The following is an 18,422-nucleotide window of genomic DNA, read 5'->3' as shown; positions in this document are numbered from 1 at the left end:
CTTTACTTAGCAAGAGCGAGTGATGTAAACCATATCATGTAGATGTGCTGGAGCGAGTTGTTCAAAAGTTGTGAACATCGATGAAATATGATTTAATCCCTTTCAACAACAAAAACAAGCTTACGATCACCTAATTCAATGATTATTTCATGAGGAATGTTGGTTTTAGTCATTACCACTCAACATTACAAGAAGATCGATGATTGATCTATTGATCAGCAATAAAAGTACAGAATAAAACAGTAATAATTAGCCACTTTCTCCAAAATAATGCAACATATAAGCATGTATAGAGGAATCCAAATTTGCACATTCCTACACCTGACTAGCAGCCTTGAGTTGGGTAGCCATCAGCTACAATGCACTCAAAATGTGAAATGATTCGGCCTTGGCGGAATTTTAAACTGCATTCCATCACCCGTTTTACACCTTCCACGAAAACACAGGCAGACAAAAGAATAACACAATACAATTCCCTTCGACAAAACACACAGCATGGTCTATTCGCTGTTGAAGTGACATAATAATCCGATTAACTACACGCGGTATCTATGCATTGATGTACTTGCGAACAAAAGGACTATGTATTCTATTAACCCTCCTCATCCTTGCATCTTCTCTAGGTGTTAGGCGGCTTTTATTTGCACAATTGGACGCTCAAAACACCACGTTGGTGCTAGCGGCTACCCAAAGATGTCCGACCAAATCATGACCATGACTTGGCTCCTTGGATTCGTCTATAGTTCCAGTCATGACAAATTTCACACGCTAACACGTAATGCATGCTACTGTTAATTTGTGTTTACATAAGCTCTTTTACAAGTGTAGATTCATTATCGATTATCAATGGTTGGCTCTTGTACAAAGCAGTGGCGGCGGAAGTATTAAAATTTAGGGCATTATCGGGGGACGAGCATATTTTGTCCCGGTTTTTGTGGGACTATTTTGCAGACTATTTTAGCCCCATATGAAGGTGTTTGTTGTTTGATGGAAAGTGTGTGCGAAAACTGCCCCCAGGAGTGGCCAGCAGGGACGTATACCACTTTCAAACAAACCACTCTCACATATTATTTATATTTAATAGCACTGTTTTTCACTTACCTTTACCAAATCGGGTAGTACCAAAACCACCAAATTTCCCACCTTTAAGAGCAAAGAAAACAAAAGCCTTAATTTGTTTGTATACTCTTAGACATCAATATTCCATATGGTTAGGTTACACCTATTCTATACTCATAGTTTAGACATTTCACCTTCAATGGGGTTGCTGCACCTCCTCCGGCAATACTCTTATTACTCTCATCCCCAGAGTGCACACTCAATTGCAATGGCTGACTCATACAAACAAACTTGATGGTTCAGACAAACAATGTGAATCAGAAAGTGGGGGATAATGTTATCAATTGCAATTAAGGCAATTAATCAATACAGACCTGAAACTGAAAAAAGAGGAAAATGCTTTAAAAGAGAGGAAAATAGCGTAAAATCATGCTAAAAAGGCTCAAATTGAGCTGAAAATAACAAATAATGGTAAATTTCAGGAATAAAAAAAGAGGAAATCAGCTAAAAAGAGGAAAAGTTTCAGGTCTGTCAATGAGTCACATACGATCAGCTACTGCAAGAAACAACACACTCTGGGGATGAGAGTAAGAGGATTGCCAGGCGATGCAGCAGCCGGATTACTGATGAAATCTTCAGCACGAAAGATGAAATGTCCAATCTGCAAATATTAAATACTAGACTTATTATGACAAACTTTCCAATTAATGTATGTATCAGCTAGTATAGATTTATTCATCTGTCTTGTTCCAAAATTCTTATACAGAATTTTCAGTAGCATTCAACAATTTATTTGTTTACTTGCGAAAGTGTAGCCATGGGTGGGAAAGGATCAATCAAAGGTCACACAAGGGGTCAAATTTCAAAGTTTCTCAAATTGAATTTTATTAAAAACCATAGCAAAGTATTCCTCTCATCCTAGTCAGTAACTTGGTTCAATCTGTACTTACCCAAATTAAATCCGCTTAATTTAGACTTTGAATCTGTTTGGTCTATACCTCCGTTCATACCACCTATATTCAAAACATACACAATATGACAAAGAATTCATAAGACATGCATAGTTTCAAATTTTGTACAAGGAACCAAAATATTTCAAGTCTACAAATTAAAGTGACCATAAAACAAAAACCAGTCCCAAGCACTATCAGTGGCGTAACTAGGGGGACAAAGAGGGGGGGGGCAACGTGCCCCGGGCGCTACCATTAGGGGGCGCCAAATCGCCAAATCATAATGCCGATGCCAGTCCCACACCCCTGCGTCTAAGATATTCTCGGGTGGGGGTTGGGGCACCAATTTTGTTTCTTGCCCGGGGTGCTACCAACCCTAGTTACACCACTGAGCACTATGAAAATAAAACACTAAAAAGTTAACGCAATAGACAGCATCACTGAAAATAACAGTGAAATAGTTCTTTTGTTATTGTGTATACAAATGGCAATTGTCTAATCACACTGAAAAATATACTGAAACACCTCAAAAAATCATTGGCCATTTATTAATCCCACTGAAATGGATTTAATCACACTGACATGGATTTATGGTGTAAACACTATATTTGATTGTATCTTCAAAAGTTATTATATCACTCATACATAAATTCTAGACAGTTCATTGGTTGATTACCATTTATCATTTTTACTATCACCCTCTCCGTGTGATAGTCTTTACCATCATGTGCTCTGCCGTAGTGCGCCTGCGCCAAGCCATGCGCTGACTCTTGGACTCGCCAATGTAGTTAGGGGGTGGACCCCAAAATGTGAAGTATATCATGGCAAAACATGGTGTTATGTTGAAAAAAAATGTATTCCTACCTTAAATAGTATTTTAGTAATAGAATTTATGCATGAGTGATATAAAACAAATATTAACTGTCTTAAATTTGTGTAATGGTCGAAATATAATCACTTGGTGAAAGATGTATTGTTCCATTCCACTCGCCGTTCTGGCTCGTGGAATGGAACATTCGTGATTATATTTTGACCATCACACTCATAGACAGTTAATATTTGTATACTATCAAATGTTTCATTTAGTCCAATTGAATTCAACTTAGTCCCTATCAAATTGCATCTTTTGCTAACAATCAAATCAAGAGTTTTTCATGCTTGTTGGCCGAAATATGAACACTGAAAATTATTTTTAAAATAGTAATAGTAAAAATAGTAATAGTAAACACTATATTTGATTGCATCTTCAAAAGTTACTATCAAATGTTTCATTTAGTCCAATTGAATTCAACTTATAATCTAACAAATTGCATCATTTGCTAGTAAAAACAATCAAATTTATATGAGTTTTTTTGGCTGAATGAATGTTGAGAATTATTAAAAAACATTCCCCGAATAAGACTTCAATTTAAGTGGTAGTGAAAGCACCCACTGATTCAAATTAATTTTTGGTAATTCTCTTTTGCAATCACTATAAATAGAAATCGAATTGTGACATTTTTCATATAATTTAAACAGGATCCTTTGTCACAGGCTGGTTGAATTAAAAAAAAATGAACAGAATTATGACACTTACTTTTACTTTCTCGTGTAGGGGCCCCTTTCGGCACCTTAAAGGGGCTAAATCCGGGGCCTGAAAAAGAAACCAAACATGCATTGTGTTACTATAAATAGTACTAGAGGGTACCCGCGCTTTGCGTGGGCCCCTGCTAGATGAGTAAACAGGAGCGGTTAGTAAACGGGAGCGGTTAGCATAAACGATGGAAATGGTAATCATGGCAATTGGTGTAAATTTAACAGCTCAATTATTACGCGGTCAGTGATGTGGTACCATTTTTTGCATCCATTTGGAAACGATTTCCTTTAGCATATATTTTTTCGTAATTTTTGTACCAAACACCCTTTTGACTTATTTTTTCTTTGTCTTTCCTTTTTTCTTTCAGTTTTTCTCTCTATCTCTTTTCATTTCTTGCTTTCCCGTTAAGCTTGTCCGTAGCAACGAAGCAACACGTTAACGAACCGTATAATAGGCCTATAAGAGCTGGTCCACCATTGGTCGATCCACCAAAAATATCCAAATAATTATTTGTGTTTATTAATTTATCTATCTATCTACCTATGTATTTACCATTCATCTGGAAATGCTAGAACTTATTTATTTATCTATCTATTAATTTATTATTCATATATATTATCTGAGTATCAATTATTGGCAAGTTCCTCTTTAATAGTATAGATACATTAAAAGAGAGGAGATCATCTAATTTGGTTGATTTTAAAAAGATTGGAATCAATATGCAGCACATTTAAAATTTCTTTTACATTTAATCAGTGGCAGGGAGGAGGGAGTCAGAACTCTTACCCCCCCCCCCCCCCCATAATGCCTCCCGAAAAAAATTCCTGGCACCACCACTGCATTTATTTAATGTACAACATTTGCATTTGTATTTTGAACAAATAATAAGGCCTATATATACATGCATGTATCAATGAATTTGATTCCAAGATCACAAGTTAAATTAAAAGCAGTATTCCTTTCATATAATGTGTGTACTTGAAGGGTCCAGTGCTTTAACCCCCTGAGCACTACCTGCCGATCTAACATTGCCTCTGATTGGTCAATTGCATGATATCTTCAATTTAATAACCAATCAGAATGGAGCTTTGCAAATAATTCACCCCAATTTTTTTGTGTGGTGAAATTATTCTAACAATGTTGCTGATGGGCCAATTGATAAAACTTCTTTTTGGCCAATCGACAGGTAGTTCTCATGGGGTTAAACTACAAAGTGCTGCTGATTGACTACTATATGGCAACAGTATGAAGCCAATTCAAAATGGTAATGGCCGATGGTGAGCAAATACACCTTAAATAGGAACCCTTTATGATATTTTAGTGGGATCAAGACTGTGATCATTCGGCCAAATAAAGAAATAAACAAGTGTAATGTCCCCTCCCGCTTCATTTTTTGAGGTTTCTTCAATTATATTTTTATTTTTGAATTTCAGTTATAACTGTTCAAAAATCATGTCTAGGAAGTTGAGATGCTTTCTATAGCCTTCCTTATATACAAGAAACACTTTTGGAGAGATCATTAGAGGGGACCTACCTCTCAGAACAACAAAGTAAAAAAGGCCTCCTTTTTCAGGCATTATTGTATACGCTAAAACAACACCAATTTTGCAATAAAAAATAGAAAATAAAAAGTCCTCTCTTCCTCCTTTTTTTCAAAAACCAAGATGTGAAACATAATTTTTATTTTACTTGACCTAATACAGAGTAAGTAATATTATGGGTTAAATGAGAATAATTATATTTGATTTGATTTTAATGAGGATAGGCGAGATGCATTGAGCAAACATGATGTAACAACATATACAGGACCAATAGTGATACAGATGAAGCAATCATTCTTTGAACAATCACAAACGAACGAACGAAAGAAGGAATTAAAAGGGAGGGAGGGAGGAAAGAGGGAAAGGAAGGATGGAAAGAAGGAAAGGAAGGAAAGAAAAGAAAGGAAAGGAAAGGAAAGGAAAGGAAAGGAAAGGAAAGGAAAGGAAAGGAAAAGAAAAGAAAAGGAAAAAAGAAAAGAAAAGAAAAGAAAAGAAAAGAGAAAAGAAAAGAAAAGAAAGGGGAAGAAGGGGGGAAGGAAAGGAATGGAAAGGAAAGGGAACGGGAGGGAGAGGAGAGGAGGGGAGGGGAGGGGAGGGGGGGGAGGGGAGAGGGGGGGGGAGAGGAGGGGAGAGGAGAGGAGAGGAGAGGAGGAGAGGAGGAGAGGAGAGGAGAGAGAGGAGAGGAGAGGAGAGAGAGAGAAGAGAGAGAAGAGAAGAGAAGAGAAGAGAAGAGAAGAGAAGAGAAAGAAAGAAAGAAAAATGAAAAAAAGGAAGAAAGAGAGGAAGGAAAGGAAAGAAAGACAGAAATATTTTGATCAAATGCTGATGTAATCCTTACCATTTGGAGCTGGTGTGGTAGTTAAAAAAAAGTAAAAAAAAACAATGCAAGATTTGATTTAAGGAATCATTTCAGACAATGGGTAATAAAAGAATTGCATCCAAATGTTTTAGTTTACGAAAAATGTACTCCAAAGCTTTAAAGTTTGTGGTGATCTTCAAAGAGCAAATATAATGGTCAAACCCTGTCTATCCAAATAAACCTGTTCTACCAATGGATTATACCACTGCGGATGTTTTATGTCAGAGTTACCCCAATGAAACCATTGCAGATGTTCGGTGCGAGAGTCTCCCCAGGAATTGTTTAGGTTGCCAATTACCAGGAGGATGGGGGATAATCCCCCCAAATATTTGATGAGGGCAGGTCCACACAATCATTTATCCCAATATTGCACAAATTAAATGCATGTGTTTTTTAAACAAACTAACCTCATGTTTGTCTGCTTTTGTTTTAACAATGTGTTCAATTTACCCAAGAAATGGATATAACCAAAGGTTACAGAAGTTCTATATTAGAATTTTCTCAAGGAATAGACATAAATCATTACAAATCTTATATTAAAATCTCCCTAGGAATGGGCATTCAGATACCAAGCAAACACAATATACTTTTTCAAAATTTCAAATATGGGCTCCCAACGGTTGTCAGAAAACATTTTAATGTTGGGTTATACAAGGTGTCCCATGAAAAGGTCACATGTAGAAAATGAACTGCATTTTGTGATGGTACAAAAAACAATGTCATTTTTTCAAATATTATTTGTTCATCGTTCTTGTAATTGTCTGCTAAGTTTCAGCGCTGTATCTTTAAAAGCAACTTAACTTATGAGCGCAACAAAAGTTGAACATAAGTAACCTTTGGTTTAATTTTTTCCCTTTTATTTTCCTTGGTTGAACACAAAAGAAACATATTGAAAAATAATTATATATTGTACACTGAAAATAAATCGATTTAGAGCTTCCTGACTCTTGGTGGTAACAAATTAAAAAGATGATCATTAGAGAATAACACGTTTTTGGTAAAGGCGTTTATGCACGCTGTATCTCCTGTCATCAACATTGTGAAATTAATAACAATCTTTGCATTTAGGCTTTGTTTGGGTTTTGTTGAGTTCAAATAGCTATGTGTTGTGTTAGAAGCAAAGAAGCGAAGAAAAATTATAATGTCGTAATTGAATATTTTATTACACAAATTTTCGGGCCTCGCCCTTCTTCAGGTGACAAAAATAGTGTTGTGAGGCCTACACAAGAGAAACATTTAAAACATGATTAAAACGCGAAAGCGCAGGTGAATGGTGGGAGCGACACATAAGCGACACATGAGCGACAAGCGGTAAAGCGTATACAAATCCAGCGCGTTAAACATGTTTAAGTTGGAAAACAAAACGCAGCAAGACGGAAAAAAAATAATTATAAAATGCATAAACGCTGCATTGTGCGAGTACAAAAAAAAAAATTATAGGCGTCGCGCAAGCACAAGCGTAAGCCTAGGTAAAACGCTAAAAGCGTATACAAAAAAGAGCGTTAAACATGTTTAATTTAAAAAAAAAAAAAAAAAAAAATGCACGCAAAACGGAGAATACAAAAAATATATAAATACATATATATATGTGTTGTGTTATATATTCTAAGAATATTGTACATTGAACAATATTGGGGTAAAAGCTGAACTTGTTTTCTTCTCTGTTCATCATAATGAAATATTGCATCTGCCATGCTATGGCTGGGCCTACTCAAATACCCCACCAAATGCATGGTGGCTGTGATGATTGTAATGAGCCTCCGGTGTGTTGCATTATGTCACGTAAACAGCTTGCTCAGGAATGCGGGCTAAGTATCCAAGTTGCAAACTTGACATTCACAGGGGTACTACAGGCTGAGTCAAAAAGAAGTATACTCATGTTTGAGGGGCTGTAACTAGAGATCTGTACGGAATCTGCTAAAAATAAAAATACAATTGGAAAGAGCAAACTTTACACGTCTAAAAAAAAAAAAAAGAATTGTTCCAATTACTGACAGCAAAGTCAAGTTTTACTCATTTGAATACAACCACCCATTTTTATAGCTTTACACAGTTTCACTTCCCAAGAACCTATTATACAGGGCCATCACTAGAGGTGGGCTGTGCGACATTTTCAAAAGAGGGGGTGTTTATTAGGTCTTTTTTACAACAATAATTTCTGAAAATTTTGTTAGGTAAGCTAAAATAACTATGAACTTAAGATCAATGACTTCCGATTTGCAATGTCATTTTTGGCAATTACCGATCGTGTGTGAACAGTGGTAAGCTTACTAACACAAGATAGCATATCATGGAAATTTCACAATTTTTTTAACATTTTAATTTTGGTAGGGGTGTCAGTGGCATGCAGCCATTGAAAGTGGGGGCCAGGTTGTTCAGTTCCCCGAATGGAGTCTGATTAGGAGTGTAAAGGGTGAAATCAGTCATTTCGGAAGAAATGACTTATTTCCCCCGAATGACCAACAAAAGTGGGGGGACCGGGACCCCCCTGCCCCCCCTCTGCACACGCCACTGAGGGGTGTTTATTAGAGGGGGCAACTAATAGAGTAAATACGGTAAGTGATCAATGGACTTTGGATACTTACTTTTTTTCCTCCTCCTCTTCTTCTTCCTTTTTTCTAGAAAATAAAATCGCACAAACAGGTTAAATGTGAGGCAACCGGCGATCCTTTCTTTTAGACAACTAAATTATTACTTTTGCATAAAGGTTATTTTCATATATCATGGTTAAACAGTTGCCAAATACTTTGGAGTCAAGGTTTAATGTATTGGAAAGAGAACCGGGCTTAAACCGGGATAAATTAGGGAAATTATGCAGTAAAAAACAAGGTTAAAACAAGTGAAAATGGCAATCCAAAATCAATTTTAAAAAAAATCAGAAGACCAAGAAATGCATCTCATAAAAGCAGCAGCACTTCCATCGCATGAAAAGAGTGACAATAAAGTAAAGGTAAGGAGTCGAACCTGTATTTTACAGGACAGAGTTCCCATCTCTCTTTCATTAGCAATTAGGCCAGACTACACCGTGAAATGTGTCTGTGGGGAGATTGCCACACCTCCTCCACAGCGAGTCTGTTACCTTCCGAGCATTTAAGAATGCCGGTACCCATTTACACACCTGGTGGAGAAGAGTAATCAAGATAAAGTGCCTTACTGAAGGGCACAACACAATGGCATCGTTGGGGCTCAAACCCGCAACCTTCCCAATTATGAGTCGCAGCATGTTCCGCTCGGCCACCGTGCAAAGAATTTGAGAAATGAGGGAAATTTCTCAGAACAAGGCAGTTTTTGAACCACAAGTCTCGCCTGCTTTTGCAATCAATTGGAACATTATAAAGCCAAGTTTCATAAAAATCCAACATCATACTATAATACTAATTTGACCTCAAATGATCGCTTATGATCCTGAAATGATGTGGAGTATTAAGTACCAGGTTTCATGAAAATCCAACATTCTTGACTAATTTGACCTCAGATTACCCTTTATGACCTTATAAAAGTCCATATCATCAAGCTTGATGAAAATCCAACAATTTTTGCTAAGTTGACCTCAGATGACTCCTGATGACTTTGGAATGACCTTGAAAAAATTGCATATTTTTGAAGTAGAAGTACCCAGTTTTATGAAAATCAAGCAATATTTACAAATTTGACCTCAGATAACCCTTGATGATCTTTGAATGATCTTCTGTTCACAACTTCATTAATTTGACCTCAGATGACCTCCACTGACCTTGAAATTCCCCATAATTTTTACCTCCACCCAGTCCGAGTTGAAGATCACCATATATGCCGGAGGTTTGCTTGTAATGTGATGTGAACTTTCACCTGAGAACATTTTATTAATATTTCACTGAACCAAACTTATTAATTTGACCTCAGATGACATCCAGTGACCTTGAAATGACCTTTAAATTATATTATTTGACACAAAATCATAACATGAAGATTCCCATAGTACACCCACGACCCAAGTTTGCTTGCAATGAGATTTGAACTTTTCACATGTGAACATTTAATCAAAACTTTACTAAAAAAAATTGATGCTTCTTAAAATCATGCTTCTGAACTTCACAGCAAAGTTATAAAAATAAAAAGTTAAAAAGTTACACAAAGCACATTAATGTCAAATTGTTGGTGGTGTGTACATACTTGGTTCTGTATGACCTTTTGGTGCTCCATGACCTGCCAAAAATAAACACAAACACAAAAGAAAACAAATACAAATTAATTAATTTCGAAACTAGAATTACACGGTTCATAATTAAGATGGACCCCACACACAGGTGCGTAAATACAATTAATATACAATATGCAAATAAGCTCATTAATAATATTCATAAATATGCAAATAACACGGCATAAAACTATACAGCACATATAGGCCACCATATACTATCACAATACCAAGTTAGAAGTTGATCGGTTATTGTGTTTAAGCTGCAGAGTAGATTTGTAAAAATGTAGGCAAAATATACAAATCAGCTCATTAATATTCATAAATATGGAAATAATATGACACAAAACTATACAGCACATCAAGCCACCATATCCAATCACCAAATATCCAATCACCAAACCAAGTTTGAAGTTGATTGGTTATTGCGTTTAAGGTGCAGACGGGATTAATGAAAATTTAGGCAAAATGTAGGCAAAATATGGAAAAAACTCATTAATATTCATAAATATGCAAATAACATGACACAAAACTATACAGCACATCAGGCCACAATATCCTGTCCAATCACCAAACCAAGTTTGATATAATATTGGATGGCTGAGCATGATACCATAACATATCGGATGAGTCATAAAAATATCGGACGAGCCAACGGCGAGTTCGATATTTGTATGACTTAATCCGATATGTTATGGTATCATCGTAAATAAGCCATCCAATATTATCATTATTAGGCTTTCTTAACTCCTAATAACCCTGAAAACATAATAATGAAGTTGATCGGTTACTACGTATAAGCTGGAGAGTGGGATTAATGGATATTTGTGCAAAATATGCAAATTAGCTCATTAATATTCATAAATATGCGAATAGCATGACACAAAACTATACAGCACATTAGACTACCATCTATCACCATACAAAGTTTGAAGTGGATCATGCTAGATCCTAAATAATAAGATATATTTGATCTTAATGCTCATTGTGTTAGCCACAGACTTCAACATAAAAAGTCCAATTAAGTGTTGAGATATTTTCTCAAAATATCAAGGGCTATCTCAAGAACCACTGGACCAATGCTTGTTTGTACTCATTTTAATGTATTTTTATTGCCGATTCCAAATATGGCCATAAAAATATACAATTCTGAAATTTTTTAATTTTTAAAATAATATTTGAAACTTGTTGTCTGCAGTCAAAACCTGCGGTGAGAGAATTAAAGAGGACAACACATTTGGATTCATTTAAACTGGGCTCACAAGAAACTTATACATTTTTCACAAGGTCATGTCTTAAAATCCTGTCTATAAAAATGAACCAAAATTACACACAGGATTACTTTAATACTCTACTCTAAAAACATGTCAGTAACCAAGCAGTTGTCCAACTGACACAACAGCAAAATGCACTGACACAAAAAAGCTACCTGGACCACATTCACAGGCGAATAATTGGCACCCAACAATAGAAATCTGTGAGAATTCGTATGAGATCCTTACACAGGTGATTATTTCCAAAGAGTAAGTGGAATAGTGTGGAACGGGACTGCTTCTGCTTTTCACACACTTTCTTCAAAATAAAGGTCTTGTTCCACACTATTCCACTTTCTCACAGATTTCTTGTGTTGGGTGCCAATTATTGGGCTGTAAATGAGGCACAGGAAGCTGTTCCAGGTCAGTGCAATTTGCTGTTGTGTCAGTTGGACAACTGTTTGGTTACTGACCAGTGTTTAGAGTGGAGTATTGAAGTAATCCTGTGTGCAATTTTGGTTCATTTTTATGGGCAGGATTTTAAGATATGACCTTGTGAAAAATTGCAAGTTTCTTTTTGAGTCCAGTTTATTCAAGCAATATTGTATTGTAAGCAACATTTGCTGAGGAGGAGGCCCTTACTTTTTTTCAAAATTTCAATTTTTACATGATTGTAGTGTACTTTAAGGGTGGTCTTAACCCTGAAATTATGGAAACTTTGGGGTCTCATAACTTCTAAATTGTTGCTATATAAAAGTATACATATTTAGAATGGGAACAGCTTGATAGTCAAACACCTAATTGATTGAGCTAACTTGTATTTCAATCACCAAGGGCCGGTTTCTCGAAGCATGGCAAGTGGTCAGGCTTCCTAAGCCGTCAGCCATAAGCCCCATTAGTCCTATACTAGTGCTTAAAATTTCACACCATATAGGCCTACCTAGAAAGATTAATCAATAAAACGGAAACACATTGGTAGGGCTAGCCTACTGGCTTAGGAAGTCTGACCACTAACCAAATTTCGAGAAATCGGACCCAAAGGTCTTTTTAAAAAACTTATATTTCTTACCTCGTTCTGGTGCGTCATCTTCATCATTGGTACCATGACCTTTTTCACCTGGTGCTGGTGTTGTTTCCTCAGATCCCCCTGAAGGATTAGCTATAATTAAACAATCATTTTGGAGGCTAATTTGTCTTACTATAATGAAAGACAAAGATAGAAAGACTAGTTTACGTCTGACGCCATCTGTCAATCAAAGTCGAAAGCACGGTTTGTTTACAAGTGTCGTGATGATATGAGTTGCAAAACACAGCAGTAAAACCGGGTGCCTTATTGTTAATTTTGCAAGTTCAAACATACAAACTATCTCAACAGTTAGGTCTTTATACTAGGAAACTTTCTTTGGCAAAGGCACCATAACAACAATGCCTAGAAAAGTTGCTTTTTGCCTTGTAAAAGTCATTCGCTGCCATTCCTTTTCTCCGATCAGCACCAGATAAATCGACCTTCCTTTTACGCGCTAATTAACCAATCAAGGATCGTAGAGAATTTGATTGACAGTGACGTCAGACGCAAACTAGTCTTTTTATCTTTTGTCTTCAATTATATAATGGTCAAGGGCTGAAGTAACAAATTTTGCGCACACTCTTCTATGGGACATACACATGCAAGGTTATGAATATTAAAGGGGCAATTACTGGATGTTTTAACCCCCTCAGCACTACCTGCCAATCTAACATTGCTTCTGATTGGTCAATTACAGGATATCTTCACTTTAATCACCCATCAGAATGGAGCTTTGCAAATAATTCACCCCATTTTTTTTGCCTTGATGAAATTGTTCTAACAATGTTGCTGATTGGTCCAATTGATAATGAAAACTTCTTTTTTGCCAATCGGCAGGTAGTTCTCATGGGGTTAAAGGCCAATTCAGTGATTTGCTCATCCAGAAAAATTCAAAATTTTGGTTCCTTTGTGATTGTCATAGATGTGCTAACATAGCCTGCTAGAGGTTAAGCCAAAAGCCATGAATTTAAGGTAAAATAAGGCATTTACATGAATCTGTAATTTATATACTGAGGTATATAAAATATAGCTACATGTATTTGAATGGGGCTTCAACTTCATCATTACTGCCGTTTTCTTCGTTGTTTTTTGTTTGCAAAATTTTTAATTTCAAAAATACCAAATAACAATTTGAATGACTTATCCTTCACTTTTAAGCAATTTATAAACACTTTCATTTTTTTTACACTTTTGCTGGGATCACTGAATGTGTCTTTAACCAAAGAGTTTACACCCAAAGAGTCCCAACTCAGAATTGTCTCATGCATAACACTATGGTTACACACCATATGCAAGTAATGTGCTCTTTCTAGTTGAAATCCGCACAACCCCTGTGGAAGATTTTGGAATACATTGTATCTTCTACAGGGGGAGTATGTTTTTCAAATATAATTGGCCAGAGGTCCCAGGCCAAAGGTAATCATTTTGAAACCCATACATGTACTCCCCCTGTATTATGGCTTTACCTATATCTTCCGCAACTGGAGTGAGTATTACAAATGGAAGTTACCAAATTGTCTATTCTATTCAAAATTGATACGCCCTCTGTGGCAGACTTTAGCTAAATCTTCCACAGGGGGAGTGTGGATTTTAAATGGAATAGCCCAATATTGTCCCTCCTGCATTTGTTTGTAAAAGAGCAAAATCAAACAACAAGCATCATTTAGGCCAAAAAAAAATCAACTTTGCCACAATCAAACTTCATCTTTTGCTAAAATAAATCTTCAGTCAAATTTACATGTGTTTTTCATGTGTCTTGGCCGAGTAAATATTTAAAAATTCCTTGAAATTAACTGATTCAATTTAATATTTAATTGGATAATAATAACTACATGCTATCTGTTTTGAGGTCATTGCATGAGAGGTTTGTTTTGAGCAGAGGGAATTTTTTTCCAGGGAGCATGAGCTCCCAAGGAAAAATTTTGAGGCCCAAAACAAACCCAGAAAATTTTATGCAATAAGGCCAAAATAAAATTGCATTTGTTTGCTTGCCCTCCACTGACCGACCCAAAATTGGCCAAAATCAGGGTCGGCCCTTTAAAAAAAAAATTTTAGATTTTGTTTATAATTTTAATGTTTTTTTTATTACTCTTTCTGTGTGTAAATTTCATTTCAAAGCTAAATTTGGCCAATAACATTTTTTAAGAAGAAAATCATTACTGTAAACCCATTTTAACATAATTATATAATTATCCATTCCTGCATCAATGTTTCCAATTATTGGCTCACAGCTGTAAAAGTATGCAGTCATTTTAATTGAATCCATTTCTATGGTGTATATTGTGTATTGAAGGTCTGAAGTATTGATTTATCTAATTTCCACATGACCAATGTTAATTGCCTACAGGCCTATACAGTAGCGAGTCATAAAAGACAAATTTCGAATCGACCGACCCACCCCAAAAAATCCCACTGGAGGGCAATCAAACAGTTTCTTTTTTGGTCTAACTGTAAAACAGATGGTGCAACATTATTATTGTCATTAACTACCGCCATTTTAGACATTTGTTTTGCAGTCAAGTTTGGGATATTAGCAATAATGTGTGATTTGCATAAAAAATAGATTAAATGTTAGTTTTCACTGATGGCCTACTGATCGCATTGTCCCCTTTTCATTTCACGCCAAACAAATGAGGCCAAACAAAGAAAATTGGTATTTCATTCCAGCGCCTACAATGCGTGTATTTTAGCTCATCGATTATTATTATCTTGATTATCGGGAGCTTCATGCAGCTGATAGAATTCAAACAAGAGGTATAAGACAAATAGCGATATACACACAGTTTATGCGTCAAGTCAACGTACAGCACCTACAATGCGTGTATAATCTCGCCAATCATATTATTTATCATGATTAGTGGCATAGTTACACGCAGCTGATGGGATGTACAAACAAGACGTACTATAGCGATATGCATACAGTTTATACGGTACGTCACTAACTACTGATTCAATATACACAAGCAGGCGATGTATTTATTCAGCACTCGATCGGTGAGCTCAGAATAAAACCGGGGAGACCCGCTTTTATTATAAATGTTGAATTCTACTGTAATTAAAGCACTTCAGGCTTAGTCTTTCACAGGTTATTTATGTACACCAATGGCCATTACAATGGTGCAAAAAGTAGAAATTAAAAAAAAATTGAGAGCGTTGCTGTGGAGCAAATCACACATTATGGCTTTAAAGACCCGCATTTGTGGCCTGTGTTTACAAATACTACACTATGATTGGGTCACACATATCACAGGCTGGTTGAATTGAAAAATTAATCTGAATTATGATACTTACTATCTCTATCAGGAGATTTCTTCACCTCATTAACAGGACTAAATCCCTGGCCTGAAAAAAAGAAACCATTCAGGCTTTGTATTACTATAAATGATAATGGTCTATTCATACATACTCACAATATAACAACATTTCTGATTGGATTTGGGCCCTTTTATTTTGCTGGTCATAAATTCTGTTTATGACCAGTACGCAGGGCATTAAGCTGCGTCACGCAGCGTTGGAACCCAATTAACACGATCCACGATTTGCTAGTGTTGCGTACACGCGCATGTCACCGCGCCCATCTCACACGGAGTGCAAAAGATGACGCGTAATCACGCGTTGACTCCCGGCCGTTGACCTCATGAGCCGAGCTGCTTCATGCAAGTAGGCCTACTCATTTTCTTCCAATTTATAAAGGAAAACGGTATGGAAATGTTATTTAAACTTGTAAACCTTTATTATTTTCATCTGTATTGAATTGCTAAGAATGTTGGGTATGTATGAACGGGGCATGATCGGGCATGAACGCTGTTTATGCCCTCGGCTCACGCCCCGGGCATAAACAGCGATCATGCCCTCAATCCTATGAATAAACCCCTAATTCTAGTTTAAATCTATACACCCCTATATGGAAGACATGAATCTTCCACACCCCTATGGAATCTATACACCCCTATGGAAGATATGACCTTAATCTTCCACACAGGGAGTGTGAATTTCAAAACTGAATGGGTGATGCAGGGGTGATGACTCCATTTGAAATCTAGGTGAGGTGTGCATCATTGGCCCCTGAACATGTTTAAAGCAAAACCTCCTCCTTTGTAACCTGTTGCCAGTTTGGTTTTAAACATTTTCAGGGGCCACAAGAACATAGGAGGTTTTTCCTGCCCAACAACGATATGATTTTTGGCTAGTTATAAAAACTGGCTTACACATGAAATAAGTAACCTGGCAAAAATTGGACAATTTGAAGCATATCTGGAGGTAGCACAATTCGCCTGAAAAATTGAGAATATCTGACAAATTTACGCATCGCGGCACAAAAGGGCATGTTGAGATGTTCATATCGTTGTTGGGCAGGAAAAACCTCATATGTGTTTGTGGCCCCTGAACATGTTTAAAACAAAACTGCCAGCCGGTCACATAGGAGATTTTGCTTTAAACATGTTCAGGGGCCAATGACACATGGGAGATTTTTCCTGCCCAATGATTATATTCAATGAAGTGATATCACTTCAAGTGGCAAGTTATATATGACATCGTTATGCAGGAAAAACATCCTATGTGTCATTGGCCCCTGAACATGTTTAAAGCAAAACCCCTTAAGGGATGGGGGTATGAACGTTTAGACAGTATTTATTGTGGGACATTGGAGCACATCAGACGTATCGAATTGCATTCTGAATACCAAGAATGTCCTTCTGATATCAAATAATTTTGATTTTTTGAAATTCGCAATGTAATACACATTTTATGGCAAATGATTAAAAATTGATATTTTTGCTATTTAACAGTACTCGAAGTACAGTACAGTACCCAAAACACCAGGAAAAAATTAGGCCTTTTTGGAAAATATGAAAGGTCAAAATTTTCAATTGATCGTCGGCTTTTCCTCCCAGCTACATACACTTTAAGAATATATCATTAGATTTATAAAATTTACTTTGAGGACTGTTATATATCAAAAAATGTGAAAAATATCAAATTTTAATAATTTGTCATAAAATTTGTATTATACCGTGAATTTCAAAAAATTAAAATTATTTGATATCAGAAAGACATTCTTCGTATTCATAATGCAATTCGATATGTCTGATGTGCTCTCATGTCTCACAAAAAATACTGTTGAAACGCTCAAAACGCTCATTCCAGATCCCTTTTAAAAAGTAACTGGTTGGCAGTTTTGTTTTAAACATGTTCAGGGACCACAACGACGATGAGCATATCCATGTCTGCATATAATGAATTAAAACAAAGTACTTACCACCAGGTTGGGTTGGTTGATCACCTGCAGTGAAAAAAAAACAGAGAAAAATGGAAATGTATAATAAAACTGTTCAAAATCAATCAATAATCAATCGATCGATCAATCAATCAATCAATCAATCAATCAATCAATCAATCAATCAATCAATCAATCAATCAATCAAGCAATCATCAATCAATCATCAATTAACCAATCAAGTATATAAGCAAGCAATATCATCTTTACAATTAGTCATAAACAACTGTTGCAACTTCAAATTTCCTGGGCACCGAAATTGCCTGTGGCAAAGACGCCCAGTAACACAATGAAGGCTGACGACAATTGAGCACAAATAAGCATGATGTCATTGCCACAGGCAATTTTGGCACGGGAATTTTGAATATTGCGTGTTAAGAGCCGGCTGTTTTTATTCATTTTTATGGACAATATGACTTTGTTTTAAATAAAACCACATGAATCGTGCTTGATGATTGTTTTTCTAACATGTAAGGCATATGTTGTGATTGCTGAAGACTTCCTTTAACATCTACAGGAGGGCACTTCAAATCACACACCTACAGCACACGTTAATGTCTTGAGGAGTGCAACTCATAGCACACCTGGAAATTTCAAAGGACAATGTACCATACTTATTGCTTCTACCAGTGACAAAGGGATGGGATGAGGTATAAAATCAGT

General features: G+C 36.2%; 1 protein-coding gene across 1 annotated transcript in view; it reads right to left on the bottom strand.

The window, feature by feature from the left end:
- Positions 1 to 18,422, bottom strand: part of LOC140140466 (uncharacterized) — a 115,160-nt gene that overhangs the window by 37,165 nt on the left and 59,573 nt on the right. The window contains exons 17-25 of the mRNA XM_072162225.1: positions 17,742 to 17,765; positions 15,773 to 15,823; positions 12,485 to 12,574; positions 10,138 to 10,170; positions 8,571 to 8,603; positions 5,965 to 5,988; positions 3,586 to 3,642; positions 2,010 to 2,072; positions 1,102 to 1,143 (exon numbers count right to left, since the gene is read on the bottom strand). Of these exons, the coding sequence (XP_072018326.1) occupies positions 1,102 to 1,143; positions 2,010 to 2,072; positions 3,586 to 3,642; positions 5,965 to 5,988; positions 8,571 to 8,603; positions 10,138 to 10,170; positions 12,485 to 12,574; positions 15,773 to 15,823; positions 17,742 to 17,765 (417 nt within the window). The remainder of the gene's footprint in view (positions 1 to 1,101; positions 1,144 to 2,009; positions 2,073 to 3,585; positions 3,643 to 5,964; positions 5,989 to 8,570; positions 8,604 to 10,137; positions 10,171 to 12,484; positions 12,575 to 15,772; positions 15,824 to 17,741; positions 17,766 to 18,422) is intronic.

This window comes from Amphiura filiformis, chromosome 19, assembly GCF_039555335.1.
Source record: "Amphiura filiformis chromosome 19, Afil_fr2py, whole genome shotgun sequence".
Taxonomy (NCBI): Eukaryota; Metazoa; Echinodermata; class Ophiuroidea; order Amphilepidida; family Amphiuridae; genus Amphiura; species Amphiura filiformis.
Note: the sequence above shows the minus strand (reverse complement) of the source record. Positions and strands in the feature narration are given on the sequence as shown.